The 14,236-nt window shown below is 49.9% G+C and overlaps 6 protein-coding genes across 6 annotated transcripts; 2 read left to right on the top strand and 4 right to left on the bottom strand.

Annotated features, from left to right (window-relative positions):
* Positions 1–138: 138 nt before the first annotated feature.
* On the top strand, positions 139–5,200 carry N7508_001762 (Dihydroxy-acid/6-phosphogluconate dehydratase; the record flags this gene model as incomplete). The annotated part of the gene is made up of 10 exons (XM_058459828.1): positions 139–550; positions 632–822; positions 896–2,054; positions 2,390–2,547; positions 2,598–2,749; positions 2,804–3,759; positions 3,810–3,944; positions 3,997–4,128; positions 4,182–4,480; positions 4,535–5,200. The coding sequence occupies 10 exons, from the start codon at positions 139–141 to the stop codon at positions 5,198–5,200; spliced, it is 4,260 nt and encodes a 1,419-aa protein (XP_058323360.1).
* A 332-nt stretch (positions 5,201–5,532) lies between these two features.
* Positions 5,533–6,585, top strand: N7508_001761 (uncharacterized protein; the record flags this gene model as incomplete). Its single annotated transcript, XM_058459827.1, has 2 exons — positions 5,533–5,800; positions 5,852–6,585. The coding sequence occupies 2 exons, from the start codon at positions 5,533–5,535 to the stop codon at positions 6,583–6,585; spliced, it is 1,002 nt and encodes a 333-aa protein (XP_058323359.1).
* A 356-nt stretch (positions 6,586–6,941) lies between these two features.
* Positions 6,942–8,360, bottom strand: N7508_001760 (putative tetracycline transporter; the record flags this gene model as incomplete). The annotated part of the gene is made up of 2 exons (XM_058459826.1): positions 6,942–8,231; positions 8,292–8,360. 2 exons carry the CDS (start codon positions 8,358–8,360, stop codon positions 6,942–6,944), a joined length of 1,359 nt encoding a protein of 452 aa, XP_058323358.1.
* Positions 8,361–8,972: 612 nt separating this feature from the next.
* N7508_001759 (uncharacterized protein) lies at positions 8,973–10,474 on the bottom strand (the record flags this gene model as incomplete). Its single annotated transcript, XM_058459825.1, has 4 exons — positions 8,973–9,556; positions 9,619–10,132; positions 10,207–10,234; positions 10,329–10,474. The coding sequence occupies 4 exons, from the start codon at positions 10,472–10,474 to the stop codon at positions 8,973–8,975; spliced, it is 1,272 nt and encodes a 423-aa protein (XP_058323357.1).
* Positions 10,475–10,924: 450 nt separating this feature from the next.
* N7508_001758 (uncharacterized protein) lies at positions 10,925–11,310 on the bottom strand (the record flags this gene model as incomplete). The annotated part of the gene is made up of 3 exons (XM_058459824.1): positions 10,925–11,057; positions 11,139–11,170; positions 11,221–11,310. 3 exons carry the CDS (start codon positions 11,308–11,310, stop codon positions 10,925–10,927), a joined length of 255 nt encoding a protein of 84 aa, XP_058323356.1.
* A 494-nt stretch (positions 11,311–11,804) lies between these two features.
* Positions 11,805–13,149, bottom strand: N7508_001757 (NUDIX hydrolase; the record flags this gene model as incomplete). The annotated part of the gene is made up of 2 exons (XM_058459823.1): positions 11,805–12,621; positions 12,671–13,149. The coding sequence occupies 2 exons, from the start codon at positions 13,147–13,149 to the stop codon at positions 11,805–11,807; spliced, it is 1,296 nt and encodes a 431-aa protein (XP_058323355.1).
* Positions 13,150–14,236: the final 1,087 nt, after the last annotated feature.

The raw sequence follows: 14,236 nt of genomic DNA, 5'->3' as shown, positions 1-14,236 counted from the left end.
CGCATTTCGTACTTCCTCGGCTCGGATTAATATCCGGGTCGGCCTTGCGCCGATGACACCATCACTAACAAGAGGGGGATATATAACTTATGTCGTCGTAGGTGTTGATAGTATTTTCAATTGCTTTGAATTTCGAAAATGCAAAAGGATGAAGAATCCAACAGGGATTATGATCTCACAACTCCAATCACCTCCACTTCGGGACTTCGTCAGGGCCTAACCTCTTATGGAGATGCTCACTTCTCGTTGTTCCTTCGCAAGGTATTTATCAAGGCACTTGGATATTCAGAAGATGCGCTATCACGCCCAATTGTGGGAATTATCAACACATTCTCTGGTTACAACCCCTGTCACGCTAATGTACCCCAGCTCATTGAGGCTGCTAAGCGCGGCGTGCAGCTCAATGGAGGACTGGCTATAGAGTTTCCTACTATCAGTGTTGCTGAGTCATTTTCTACTCCGACTAGCATGTTCTTGAGGAACCTCATGAGCATGGATACCGAGGAGATGATTCGGGCTCAGCCGTTGGATGCGTGCATCATGATCGGGGGTGAGTATCTACATTTATGTCGTCCTGATGGCTCCTTGGATCATAGTTGACATATCTCAGGATGTGATAAGACTGTTCCAGCACAGCTAATGGGGGGCATTTCTGCCAACAAGCCCGTTCTACCTTTGATCACCGGCCCAATGATGCCTGGGAGTCACCGCGGCCAGCGTATTGGTGCTTGTACTGACTGTCGAAACAATTGGGCAGCATTCAGAGCAGGCGAGATTGACGTTGAGGAGATCTCGGCAATTAATGAAGAGCTTGCTCCGACGGTATGTGCTGAGAGAGGTACCTCGGCGAAGATGAAATTGTCTTGTCAGCTAATGTCGGCCAATTTTCCTGCAGATAGGGACATGTGGTGTCATGGGCACTGCTAGCACAATGGCTTGCGTTACTGCAGCGCTAGGTATGATGCCACTCAAGGGTGCATCTGCACCGGCGGTGTCATCAGCCAGACTGCGAATTGCAGAAGAGACAGGCGCAAATGCAGTTGCAATTGCCACATCCCAGAGGAGGCCCCAGGAGATTTTGACGAAGGAATCCTTTTGGAATGCTATCACGGTTCTCCAAGCCATTGGCGGCTCAACGAATGCGGTGGTTCATTTATTGGCCATTGCCAATCGGCATCCAGAGCTTCAAGGAGTAATCACTCTGGACACTTTTGAAGTGATTGGACGCAAAACACCACTGCTGATTGATCTCAAGCCGAGTGGAGATAACTATATGAACGATTTTCACAATGCAGGAGGCATGATGGCGCTCTTGCAAGTGCTTCGACCCTTGCTTCACTTATCAGCCACGACGATCACCGGGCAAACATTGGGCGAGGTCTTAGATGCCTCTCAGTCCAAGCAGCTCTCATATTCACAGCAGATCATTCGGCCAATGTCCGGTCCCCTGTTTCCCTCGTCATCGCTGGTCGTCCTTCGCGGCAATCTTGCTCCAAATGGAGCGATTATCAAAGCCTCGGCATCCAAGTATAGACATTTGCTGTCTCATACTGGACCCGCTGTAGTATTCGAAAACTCAGCAGACCTAGCCAAGCGTATCGACGATCCTAACCTCGCCGTTACGAAGGATAGCGTGCTTGTCCTGAAAAACATTGGCCCAGTTGGCAACCCTGGTATGCCCGAGGCAGGCCTCATACCTATTCCAAAGAAACTAGGAGAAGTAGGGGTCAAAGACATGCTGCGTCTGTCTGATGGTCGAATGTCAGGAACTGCCGGTGGTACCATCATCCTTCATATCTCGCCCGAAGCCGCGCTGCCAGATTCCCCATTTGGTGCAGTGGAAACGGGGGACTTAATCATATGCGACATCGAGACTCGCACGCTGAAATTAGATGTATCTGATTCAGTATTGCAGGCTCGTATTGAAGAACGCAAACAGGTCCTTGCAGGAGATGTGCAGACGCGAAAGCAGCGGAGAGGATATCGGGGGTTGTACGAGCGGTCGGTGAACCAAGCTCAGGAGGGAGCAGATTTTGATTTCCTGACTGCTGGAGGTGCCAATTAGGAGAAGCCATAGAAGTTAAATAAATCATTCTTGAGATGTATACATTCAGCCTGGAGACGGAGACCCTTACCCTGAGCCCTGAGCCCTATTTTATTTCCCAATCGGGTTAAATCAAGGCGCGTCACGCGGACGCGTCGGAGATCCCTGGACCTTGCGCTCCACCAGATTGAGATCGAGACTCCAGACTTGTTGATTGCAACTTCAATTATCTACATCAGATCTCGGTAGAGATGAGTTTAGACGCTCTTCGCCCGCGGGGGCGCCCAGCCCGTAAGCCATCTATATGAATCTGTTTGCGACATCTACTGACAACGCGCTCTACAGACACTCCCGGTACAACAGTATTGGCATACACGCCCGACGGACGACGGATCATTACTGGCGGTTCGAATTCCGCAATTCGCATCTATACGGTCGGCGAAGATGGCGAACCGAAGACAATTGACGAGGGTGTCGACGCGCATTTCGGTATTGGTGCTACAGTAGGTTGGGGAGTCTGCGGTTCCGCAAATGGAGCTGACGAGGTCATTAGAATGGGTCCTTTATCATGGGCGCTGAGGACGGAACGGTCTGGCAGTATGACATTCTCTCTGGCAAGATGCAGAACTTACTGGTCCGATGCGCTTTGCCAGTGAGAGATATCGCGGTGACGAGAAATGGGGAGTGGGTGGCGGTAGCAAGCGAGTGAGTTTATTATTTGCGGATATAGGAGATTGATTGCTAACATAGCTAAACTAGTGAACTCACAGTCAAAATGGTGAAAATCGATGACATGACGCAAGTGAAGTACCTTCGCGAACAGTCCAAGGGAACGAAACATGTCACTTTTGATCCCAATGGCCGATATGCGACAGTTTCCGGCACCGATGGAATTCTTTACATCTACTCTCTACACGAAGAGGAACCTGAACTGGTCCGCAAACTTGACGGAGTGATTCGACGACTGGAGCCGGATGCTGAGGCGACATCGCGAGCTGTGTGGCACCCCGATGGAACTGCATTCGCTTCTGCTGAGACAACAAGAGATATCTCAATATACTCAACTACCGGATGGAAGAAAGAAAAGACGTTTTCTGGGGAACATACTGGCGATATCACGGCATTGAGCTGGGCCCCGAACGGAACTCTTCTGGCTTCTGCTGCTGCGGACGGACAGATTGTGCTATGGGAAACAAAGACGCAAAAGGTTCTGCAACGATACGACTTTGGAAACGTTATGAACCTTGCATGGCACCCGACCAGGAACTCACTTTCTTTCACGACCTCAGATGGAGAGCTTTTCATCTACGATAACTTTGTTCCGAAAGACCACGAATCATTGCTGCAGAAGCCCTTACAGGCCGCTCCTATCTTCCCTGGGCCTCTAGGCGAGATCTCTAGCAATGTCCAGCGAACAACGTTGGCAGATCGGTCTAAGGAAGCCATTCAACGAGCTGCCAGAAGGGGAACCCCGGACTCGCTGGATGATATTCTAGGCGGTGATGAGGAGATGGGCGATTTTGTTGACGATGATGATGGAGCTGGCTATGCCGAGGATGAGCTCAATCTCTACGGAAAGCGACCAAATGGTCATCTCGATGATATTGATGGCCCCGTCAGCAAACGACTTCAGTCTGTCGGTAGCTTGCAGCCCTTGGCTCACCCGCCTCTCCAGCCTGGCAGCACACCATGGGCTGGAAGCAGGAGATATCTCTGTATGTTTTGATTTCCCTTTGTTCTGATATGGAATTGCTAACATAGCTAGGCCTAAACTTGACCGGTGCCGTCTGGACTGTCGACCAAGAAACGCACCATACTGTGACTGTGGAATTCTATGACCGCGAGGCCCATCGAGACTTCCACTTCACCGACCCTTACATGTACGACAAGGCTTGCCTAAGTGAGTTGGCCCTAATCTCGCTTCTAGCCATGTAGCTGCTAATCAAGTGTAGATGACAACGGTACGCTGTTCGCCAATAGCCCTACTGATGGTAGCGCCGCCACTATTTTCTATCGACCACATGAGACATGGACTACGCGAGCGGACTGGCGAACTCAATTGCCCGAAGGAGAACAAGTTCAAGGTAGGTTATCCAAGGCTTGTTCTCGTTGTATCATTTTGCTGAGATATTATTAGCTTTGGCGCTCAGTGACTCATACATCGTCGCTGTAACATCAAAGGACTATGTCCGCGTGTACACTCTCTTTGGAACCCCTTTTAAGGTGTACAGGCAAAAGAGTCAGGCCGTGGCCTGCGCAGCTTGGCGTGACTACATTATGAGTATCGGCAATGGACCCGTTGGACCCGATGGCCTTCACACGAGTTTACGATTTACGGTGGAAAATGTCAAGCGTGACGAAATCTGCCAGAACGAAGATACAGTGGCCCTTCCGGAAGGGGCTTCATTGCAGAGTGTTTTCTTCTCTGACTCTGGAGTATGTAACGCTTGAACCAAAGTATGATTACAGTGAAACTGACCATATGTCTAGGATCCTTGTATCTATGACTCCACTGGTGTCCTACTGGTGCTACAGCATTGGCGCACCCCCGGGCAAGCCCGGTGGGTTCCTCTCCTTGACACAAAGCAAATGGCACGTCTCGCAGGTGGTAAGAAAGAAGAAACATACTGGCCCGTCGCTGTTGCACAAGACAAGTTCCACTGTATCATCCTTAAGGGTGGCGACAAGAACCCCTACTTCCCGCGACCACTTCTCAGCGAGTTTGACTTCCAGATCCCTGTTTCCAGTGCTCCCCCGAAGGATTCCAACGAATCCGAAGAAGCAGCAGCAGAGCGTAACGAGAGCTCCCGATTCGAGGAAACCTTTGTACGCGGAAACGTCCTCCTGTCGCTCTTCCGCGACTTGCTTTCCTCAACCAATGCGACAGCTAGTCAGCGTTCCGATATGGCGCGGAGAGAGCTCGACCTGGATAAGAACTTGCTGCAGATGCTGGCCATCGAATGCAGAGAGGGCGAGGAGCGTGGAATGAAGGCACTCGAGTTGGTGGCTATGATGACGGACCGCAACGGCAAGATGCTCGAGGCAGCTGCTAAGGTTGCTCAGCGTTATGGACGTGGTGTTCTGGAGGACAAGATCCGCGATCTAGCGGAGCGACGAGTCATGGGAATGGGTGATGATGATGATGAATTGGCTTGATTAGGGACTCAGATGTTTACTTTAGTAGCATAATGTTTGGACGATTAGTTGAAGCACAAATGACCTCTCGTCTCCTCTATCCCCATTTCCTTCCAATTCTAATAACTTTACATTCCTTGTAATTTGAATAGAATATTAAGGAAATGCCATGTCCAAATGTAACTGTTCGCCTGTTCTGGTTGTATACGGGCCGAACGTGATTGGCTCCGATAACGTCATTGGAGATAGGACTTCTCCATCTTCAACTTTTAACTTACAAACTGCACGTTTCAACCATTTCTCCATGGCTTGACAACACAATACACTGGGAGCAGCTCAATGATCCAAACATAATGCCGAAGCTGGTCTATCCGCGCATCTCTCTCCTCAATAAGAGGTCTGTGTCAGCGCGATCTTTTGGCTCGCTGTCGCGACAGCAGCTAGCACAGCCTCGTCATGGCCTTCTCAATGAGCCGTGGCTTCCTCCGGCAATAAACTCCCCACTCCCAACCGCATATTTCTCTCCGACCCGCGTACGCCGCGAACTAGACGGAGGGGAAGGAAAATCTCAACGAAACGACCATAAGCCACCCGATGAAAGGACCTTGAAGCTCGGAAAGAGTAAGCATGCCCTCTTCACTGTTCTGATATGCTAGACTAACATTACAAAAGCTTTACGGACCCTATCCCCTTTACTCCCAACTCTCCTGTACAATACTCTTCCCACCAAAATCCTTGCCCCAAGCGTGACCCTTCATCTTTTCCCATCTACACATCCACACCTCCCAACAGTCAAAGGACGCACCCTATACCGCGCAGCACTATGGACAGTCCCAGTCGCATGGAGCAGCGTGCCCTTAGTCGGAAACGTGAAGCTACAAATCCTCAGCGAAAGGATCGTGCGCTCAGGCACACTGCTCGATCCGTTGCGCAACGGTGACCACCACGACTGTGGCGATGAGCGCCTAGTAGTTCGATGGAAGACCGAGCCTCGGACAGATAGCGGGCCTTTCCATGCCCCGTCTCCCTCGTCGAAGACAAGTTCAACCGCGTCTCAAAATGCTGCTTCGTTGCAAGAGAGCCATCTGTCAGCCTCGAAAAAGGGTACTAACAAAGGCCTGAGTGTGCTGCTTGGAGGTGAAGAACCTATATTCAAACTCTCAAAAGAAGAGCAGTTCACTGGTCTGTTTATTTTTTCTTTCGATGAGGAAGGTCGCATCTTGACTCATACTATTGAGCACGCTGATGAAGCTGATGGCTGGGAACGGACTTCTAAATTCGTTACTTTGACAGACTGGCTTATTGGCAAGGCGCGTGGCTCTTTGGATCCAGTCACAAATCCAGGACTGGCCATGGAATCTTGTCAGAATCATGGGTTTGATTCGAGTGACCACCGGAGATCATGACTACACCAACGGCCTTGAAAGATTTTTTCTGAATTGGTGAAGCTTGTACTGGAGAAGCACTTTGGTTTTGATCTCATGTGGCCTTTGGACATGTTCTAACTTCCCCTCTTTTATTGGACTTGTCTGTTTGGCAGGACCATCTGGACATCTTCTACTCACCACTCTATGTATTATACCCCGTTTCTAGATTATTGAGCAAACGAATCAAATAAGCAGTTGTACATTCTACCAAAAATCAACCCAAAGATTTCCAAAACATTTGCCAATGTGAGAGCAATAAACAAGATGATAATACAAATACACGTCACGCATCGACCAGCGACACGATACCACCGTTGAACTATCAAGCGACACAATCATTCGGTCTTCTTGTGCACAGCAGGCGATTTCAACAAAGTGAAAACACTAACCGCAACAACAGACATAGCCACACCACCAGCTGTATAAGCAGCCTCGCGGCCAGCCCACCAGAACAAAGAGCAGAACACGATAGGACCAGTGGCCCTACCAGCCTGGCCCCATCCTCGCAGACGACCCATGACCGCGCCACGGTCCGCATCCTGTGCCTCGAAACTGCCCAAACTGTTCAATCCTGTCACAACGGTAGCACTGGTAACAGCCAGCAAAGCGCCAGCTGCATATAAGCCCGAGGGAGAAGCGACTTGAGCAAGGAAGAAGAATGAGATGGCACAGGCGATGACACCAGCGCGGAGGGTGACCAGAGGAGGAAGACGGCGGACGAGAGTTCCCTGGAGCAGAGAAGCGATCAAGCCCATTAGGGATAGAAGTCGACCATTCAATGCAGCGGGGCTGGCTGTTGTAGCTGTGCCAGCATAGAGAGTGGTAGTCAAGAATGGAAGAGAGAATTCTAGACCCGAGAACGGAAGCAAGAAGAGAAAATGAAGAGCGTTGAGAAGAGCAGGGTTGTTAGTATGGACACGTTTAGTAGGGACAGACTTCTTCTCATCTGCTTTCTTACTCGACGCATCTGCCTTCGTCTCCGTCTTCTCATCCTCATGCTTCAGCGTCGTCAACCGCGGATGCGTCTCCGGCAAACAAGCCCAGAGATAGGTAGTCTCGATAAAGATCAAAGCCAAGGACACAATGGCAGCCACGATGAATGGGTTCTCGGTAACAATATCAACAGTGCTGAGTGCCGCACCGAGCATCGGACCGAACGTAAACGCAATGCTGAAGCAAGCTCCAACCAACGCCATGGACGAGCCACGATGCTCAGCATCTGTAACATCCGCCACAATGGCATTGGCCATTTGCACATTTGCCTCACTCAAGCCGCCGACAATGCGGCTTGCAAGAAAAGTGCGAAAGTCCCGGGCTGACACCCATAGCGCGACACTCCACAGATTGCCCATCATGGAGATGAGGAGCGCGCGACGACGGCCATAACGGTCGGAGAGGCGGCCAATAACTGGAGCAGCGAATGCCTGGAGGAGAGAGAAGAGGGAGCCGAGTGCTCCTCCGAGGAGGACGATGTCATAACGCGAGTCAATGGGGCGGGCGAAGGCGTTCTTGTAGGCGTTTAGATAGTGGAAGATGCGGTTGAGAAGGGAATTCGGGGATGGATCTTGGGCGCGATAGAACGAGAGTAATGAGGGGAACAGAGGCAGAATAAATGTAAAGGAGATCTGGAGGTATTGTCAGTTTGGGCCAGATTGGTTATTGGCTTGGAGGGGCTTTCATCTTACCAGATCTATCAACAATGAAAGCATCAACACCTTGAGCACCTGCTTACGTTGGGCGCCAGCGATGGCCATGTTTGCTGGCGCCAGATATAGATTGGTTGAATTGAAAGAGTGTGGAGAAAAGAAAGTAAGAGGATGAAAGGAAGGGAGTTGACAGTTGTACTCGAGAATTGATCTGATTGTATGCGAAGCTCCACTGATGGCATGCCGGAGTTGGTTCCTATCGTGGTTAGCGTCGCATGGCCTGACGCGATGTCATGTGATGCTATACTTCCCTAGCGATTGTCGACGTCTACATCTACATGTACAGAGAATAGAAAAAGCAGCGGTGTAAGTCACCTCAATCAATTCCGCTCCATATCCGACCTAAGCCTGTCCGGTCCATTCACACGCGCCGATAAAACATTAGCCATAGAATACAGATGTATGTTGTGAGAGCAAAGCTCTCGGAAAATCGGAATATGCACGCTCAAAAAAATAGCAGAACATGGTCCATAAGACTTTGGCAAAGCCAGATGAAGAGATCAGAAAGTGACACTTCATGAAGAAAATTCGTTGCGTTCGTGATCCATGAAATCGGACCAGTGATCATAGAGGGGAATAATGAATAAGCAGATGGCCCGGAAATCACTCGATAGAACGTCATATCGAGGAAGCAGCTTGTGGCAAGTAGGCTTCAGCGGATTAGTTAGATGTGCCACCATTGGTCTTGAGCTGGGCTTCAGTAGGCGAACCATTGCCACCACCGCGTCCACGACCGCCACGACCGCGACCACCACCACCACGACCGCGCTCACGCTTGCCATCACCTCGGCCGCGGCCACCACCGCGAGATGCCTCACGACGAGGGCCACGCCCGCGACGTCCATTGGCTTGTCCCTTGGCACCGTTCTCCTGGGTAACGTCGGCGCCAGCAGAACCGTTGTTCAGACCGCCATCAGCGCTGGCGGGAGTAGCCTGGAGGCCAGTGTCGGTCTCGGCAGGGTCACGAGGAAGCTCAACATTATCAGCGTCGCCGGCCTGGTCAACAGAGCCATAGCTCTTCTCTGCAATAGTGTTGGCAGCATCAGAAACAAGAGTCTGGGCAGGCGGAGCGAGCTGATCGTTCTCGGAGGTAGGTGCAGTATTGGCGCCGAATGAAGCATCCTGAAGCTCGGTGAGGCCAGCGTTGGCCATGGTAGGATCAGAGGCGGGGGTGGTCTCGGGGACAGTCTCGGTGATCTCCTCAGTGGGAGCGAACTTGTTGGAGGCCTGCTTCACATCACCATCTAAATTAACCAATATTAGTAAACAGACTCCGCGACATGGAGGCGCGACCCGCGCTACTCACAGCTGAACTCAAGCGCTTCACCCTCCACACCAATGACCTTCTCATCGGCACCGTCAATCAACTTCACCATTGCATTGACTGCATCCTGCGAGCCACCGTAGACCTGGAACAGGACACCCTCGAAAGCAAGACTCTCCACAGTAGTAGCATCACCGTCGCGACGGAGGTTGGCTGCGGCACACAAGAACTTGCTCATGGTAAGCAGGCGCTCGCGAAGTGCCTTGGCGCTAGATTCAGTCGCATCGGCAACTGCATTTCCACGGACAGCCTCCAACTCCTCCTTGTGGGCCTTCAAGAGTTCAGCCTTCTGAGCGGCCAACTTCTCTTCGTATTGGGCAGCAAACTGCTTGTAGATGGTGATCTGCTCCTCGATCTGATTGACGGCAGCCTGGAGAGAAGGCTTCTTCATAGCCTGGGCCTTCTGGTCGTTGTTGATCTTCTTCTCCTCAATGAGTTCGTCGAGGGACTTGCCGGGGTTCTCAGCGAGGATGGCATCGAGCTTAGCGGTAGAGTTCTGTGAAGGCGGGGTTATTAGCATAAGATGAACGGAAGATGACGCGCAAATAGGTCTCTGGCTTGGATGCTTACCAGCTTCTTGATGGCATTGCGGAGAGACCTGAGTGAAGTGTATGGTTAGCTCACTGTGTCCGACGAGTCATGGCGCATTAGGCCAAAGCCATGCGACAAGATTCACGCGAGGGGAATCATACTTCTGGAGCTCTTTCAGGTGGCTACTCTCAGTTCCATTGGCATCAGTTATGGGACTCTCAGGATCAGCCTTGGAGGTACTCGAAGCTCGGGAGAGGCCCTTCTCCTTGAGGTCTTTAGGCTTCTGAGTGGCGGAAGCGGGAGCCATAATGGAATGTGGGTAACACAAGTGAAAGTAGTAAAAGCCTGTACAGGATCACAATGATGAAAACGCAAAATGCGAAGTGATGATTAGGAAGAAGAGATGTTAAGAAGGAAGAATCAACATGCGGGTCCGAAACCCTTGGTCGGTGTGTGCAGCCACTTTAGGCACTCTCTAGCAAACCAGCACTCTACGCTCCATGTGGCTACAAGGCTTCAATTCGGTCGAAAGTAATCATAACTTCAATTGAATATTCCAATCCTGCTGGGTATCATATCCCAGGCGCCAGTACGCCGTCAGTGTCTAAATCACAGAATCCATGCAAGCCCATCAATCCCCAGCACAATAATTCATTGCCACTTGTCGCGAAAACAACTGATCCCGAGGGGTATTCTCTATCCCTGAAACTTGCGCAACGTTTTCTAAATGAGCACCAAAATTCGTCAGTCGTATATTCTAGGAGTTGTCTGGATCAAGCCCGGATGTGATCGATTCGATGTGACATACCTCAGTAACTTTGCGCACTGTATTGGCTGAGATGTTCTTCTCGCCAGATTTACGCGACTTGATTGATGCCTCGCGCATTAACCTACAAAAGGGTGTTAGCTTACCACTATTCCAGACACGGCTTGGGGCGTAAATCGACGGGCAGCAATCAAAAAGGACATACTCTTGCATGAACAGCATATAGTCAAGGAAGATCTGAGCAGAGTTGGTTAGGGGTGTTTTTCATAGGGGCGGGGACAGCGTACCAGGATGTCGGCATTTTTGCTCACATTTCGGTTTGAGTGGGCTTTCACAATGCGCTTGACAGTGCCTCGTGGGTAGAGCTTTTGAGCCATGGCGAGCGTAGAGAGAAGAAGAGGATGTTGACCCGACGTGGGGAGCTCCCGTATCTAATACGCGTGACCCCAGATATTGCAACATCCATACTTCCCCCGGCCAACATAGTTTTTTTTTTTTTTTTCAGTCTATAGAACTGGACTTGATGAGCTACATAAAAAATGTGACATGGCTCAATTGGCTTGATCTTGAAAAGTTGCAAGTTCTAGGGGTCCATACAAGTGCTTTTAAACCACAAGTCAAAAGCTGTAGTAACATAATTGACGCTCCAGAAACTCATTATAATTCTACTCTCATACTTCAATACCCGCGCTCACGTCAATTGCTGCTAATAGTTTGTAGACTAGAGCCTAGGTGAGCGAGGCTAGGAAGCTCTACATCTTATTTAGCTTAGTACATCACGAATGCGGAGACCATACTGGAAGAAGTAGACTGGTTTTTCTTGGCAAAGGTTGTGCTCACGCCGATATTAATTTGTACTGCGCTTCTCATTTCATTGTACACTTAAACGGGATCGTAGAAAGCGCCATGCAAGTATGCCAGTGATCGACGCAACCGCTGCGCGCCATGCTAGGAATACATAGATGGCTTTGCTCATGCGCTGGTAATATCCGCATAATAGAATGCCTACGGCATAGTTCATCCCAGCCGCGGGACGGTCTTCAAGATCATAGTATCTGGCCACACCAAGACCTAAGATCCCAGCAGGGCTAGTCCAACAGCTTTTATCGGACGTTTGGCGAGGGCGAGTGCCTGAAGTAGCACGGATGGCATTGCGCTTCCTCAGACCGTAGGTCATTAAGCTCACAATAAGGCGAAGATCGGGTGTAGTGAAAGTTGGATATTCCCACTGTTGAATTGAGCGATGGGGTGGAAGTATGTTGAGGAAATCAGTCATGACCCCAAGGGTCAGTCCCCAAAGTAGTAGTGGACGAGCAATGTCAGTCGAATCCGCTTGGTTACTTAAAAACCAATTTTTGATATTGTGGGCGATGGAGGGTTTGGTACTAGCATCAGGGATAAAGCCTTTGATCGCTGTACAATACTGGCTTTCCGAGGGGATTAGTCGGATGGCCGAGAATTGCATTTGACCCATCAAAGAACGGATTGCGAGACGAGGTATAAATCCACCTGGGAATGCCAGTCGCAATCGTTGAGACACATCCACATATTCAATGGTTCGAAGAGGAGGTGACAGGAGAGCACGCAGCGGGACCCAATGGATCGATGCTACTTCGGTGGGTTGTAAACGAAGAGGTGGAATGGTAGGGCTGGTAACTATGAATACGAATGGACAAAGGACCATCAGACTGCCATTAAGGTTAGTATATTTCTTGCAAAAAGCCAACGGGAACATACATTTCAGACCCGAAGTTGGCATAGACCACTCGCTCCGGGAGGTTTCCCACGGCGATACAATCTGGCCCAGTCAAATCAATACCAATCTCCTCATCAGCCTCTCGAATAGCTGCAGCTTGATCATCCTCGTCTTCGGGGTCTCTTTTTCCGCCAGGTAATGCTACGTGACCAGTCCATCGATCTCCCACCCGAGAGGAGCGCTTGATGAACAATACCTCTGGCTCGCCGTTTTGAACCCAATCCTGCGCACAGAAATCGGATAGACGTTTTTCAACGGGAAACTCGGTATTATCACTGCAGGATGTTTCAGGCCAATAGTTATAGCTTGGTCGAACGTGAAGAATCACAGCGACCGAGGCTCGTTTTTTGACAGAGAATGGGTTGGGAACATGGGGAAATGGTTCGCGATATAAATCTTGGAGACCATCAAGAAGATGTGTGATGAGCCCAGGGCACCCTCTATCAATGTCGTTCTCCATAGGGTACAGCGTACTGCTCTGATGTAATAATGCCCAAATAAGCATCAGGAACCTCCTCCGTCCGGGGGCGGAGAGCGGCGCCAGTCGAGAGTGAGTAGGTGGCCCGTGCGCCAACCAAAGGGCTGAGATCTCCCCGGGAGCCGCCGCTTCAAGTCTATTGCCTCTTATCTTCAAAGGGCACATAGACTTGTCAAAAAGAAAGAAGGAATGGTGTATTCTATGAATATACACAAGCTAGCAAAAAAATAGAATGTAAACGCTACCCACGGGGGTCGAACCCGCAACCTTCCGGTTAACTGGATGGAGGTTAGTATTATAATATTATGAAAATGATGTAAAGGGTTACTGACAAGCCGGACGCACTACCATTGTGCTAAGGAAGCTAGTTGAAGGAATATGCCAGACTAGACCAAACATGAATATACTGGTTATGAGAATTGAAAGCAAAAAATGAACGCTACCCACGGGGGTCGAACCCGCAACCTTCCGGTTAACTGGATGGAGGTTAGTTTTGTATTCATGTGAAGAGAAGTGTAAAGGGTTACTGACAAGCCGGACGCACTACCATTGTGCTAAGGAAGCTGATTGAAGGAAACTACCTTAACTTTGGTATATGACTCAAACAGCCATGCCACTGTTGAGGCTTCTGAGTTTAATGTTTGAATAAAGCTTTATCGCTTGGTAAGTTTCTCTTATTAACTGCAGTATAGCTGCACACTAATCTTTAGTGAATCACTTGGCACAGATTTTGTTTAAAGACAAGTCCTACATATATTCGCTTGTGGCGATATGTTGACATTGCCACAGCAAAGGCGAGGATACAATACGAGATGATCATGTGACTCAACGGTATGGATCACGTGGGGGCCTAGGTCTTGATTTAGTCGTCATGCATCTTAGTCTCTGATTGGCTGTAATTGAGCACGTGCGTCTATCGCTGGCTCTACGCATTCGTTTTAAGCTGCTGCCATCGCTTAATCCTAAGCTATTTTTTTAGGCTTCTTTTGCATTTCACCCGCAGGATAGGATCAAATTCTTTACAGCCTCTCTATCAATTGCCTGTTGGGTATTGAATTGTTCCTCAATC

Source organism: Penicillium antarcticum (assembly GCF_028974205.1).
Source record: "Penicillium antarcticum strain IBT 31339 chromosome Unknown utg000002l_segment0_segment0, whole genome shotgun sequence".
Lineage (NCBI taxonomy): Eukaryota > Fungi > Ascomycota > Eurotiomycetes > Eurotiales > Aspergillaceae > Penicillium > Penicillium antarcticum.
The sequence above is the reverse complement of the archived record's forward strand: the minus strand, read 5'-3'. Positions and strand labels throughout refer to the sequence as shown.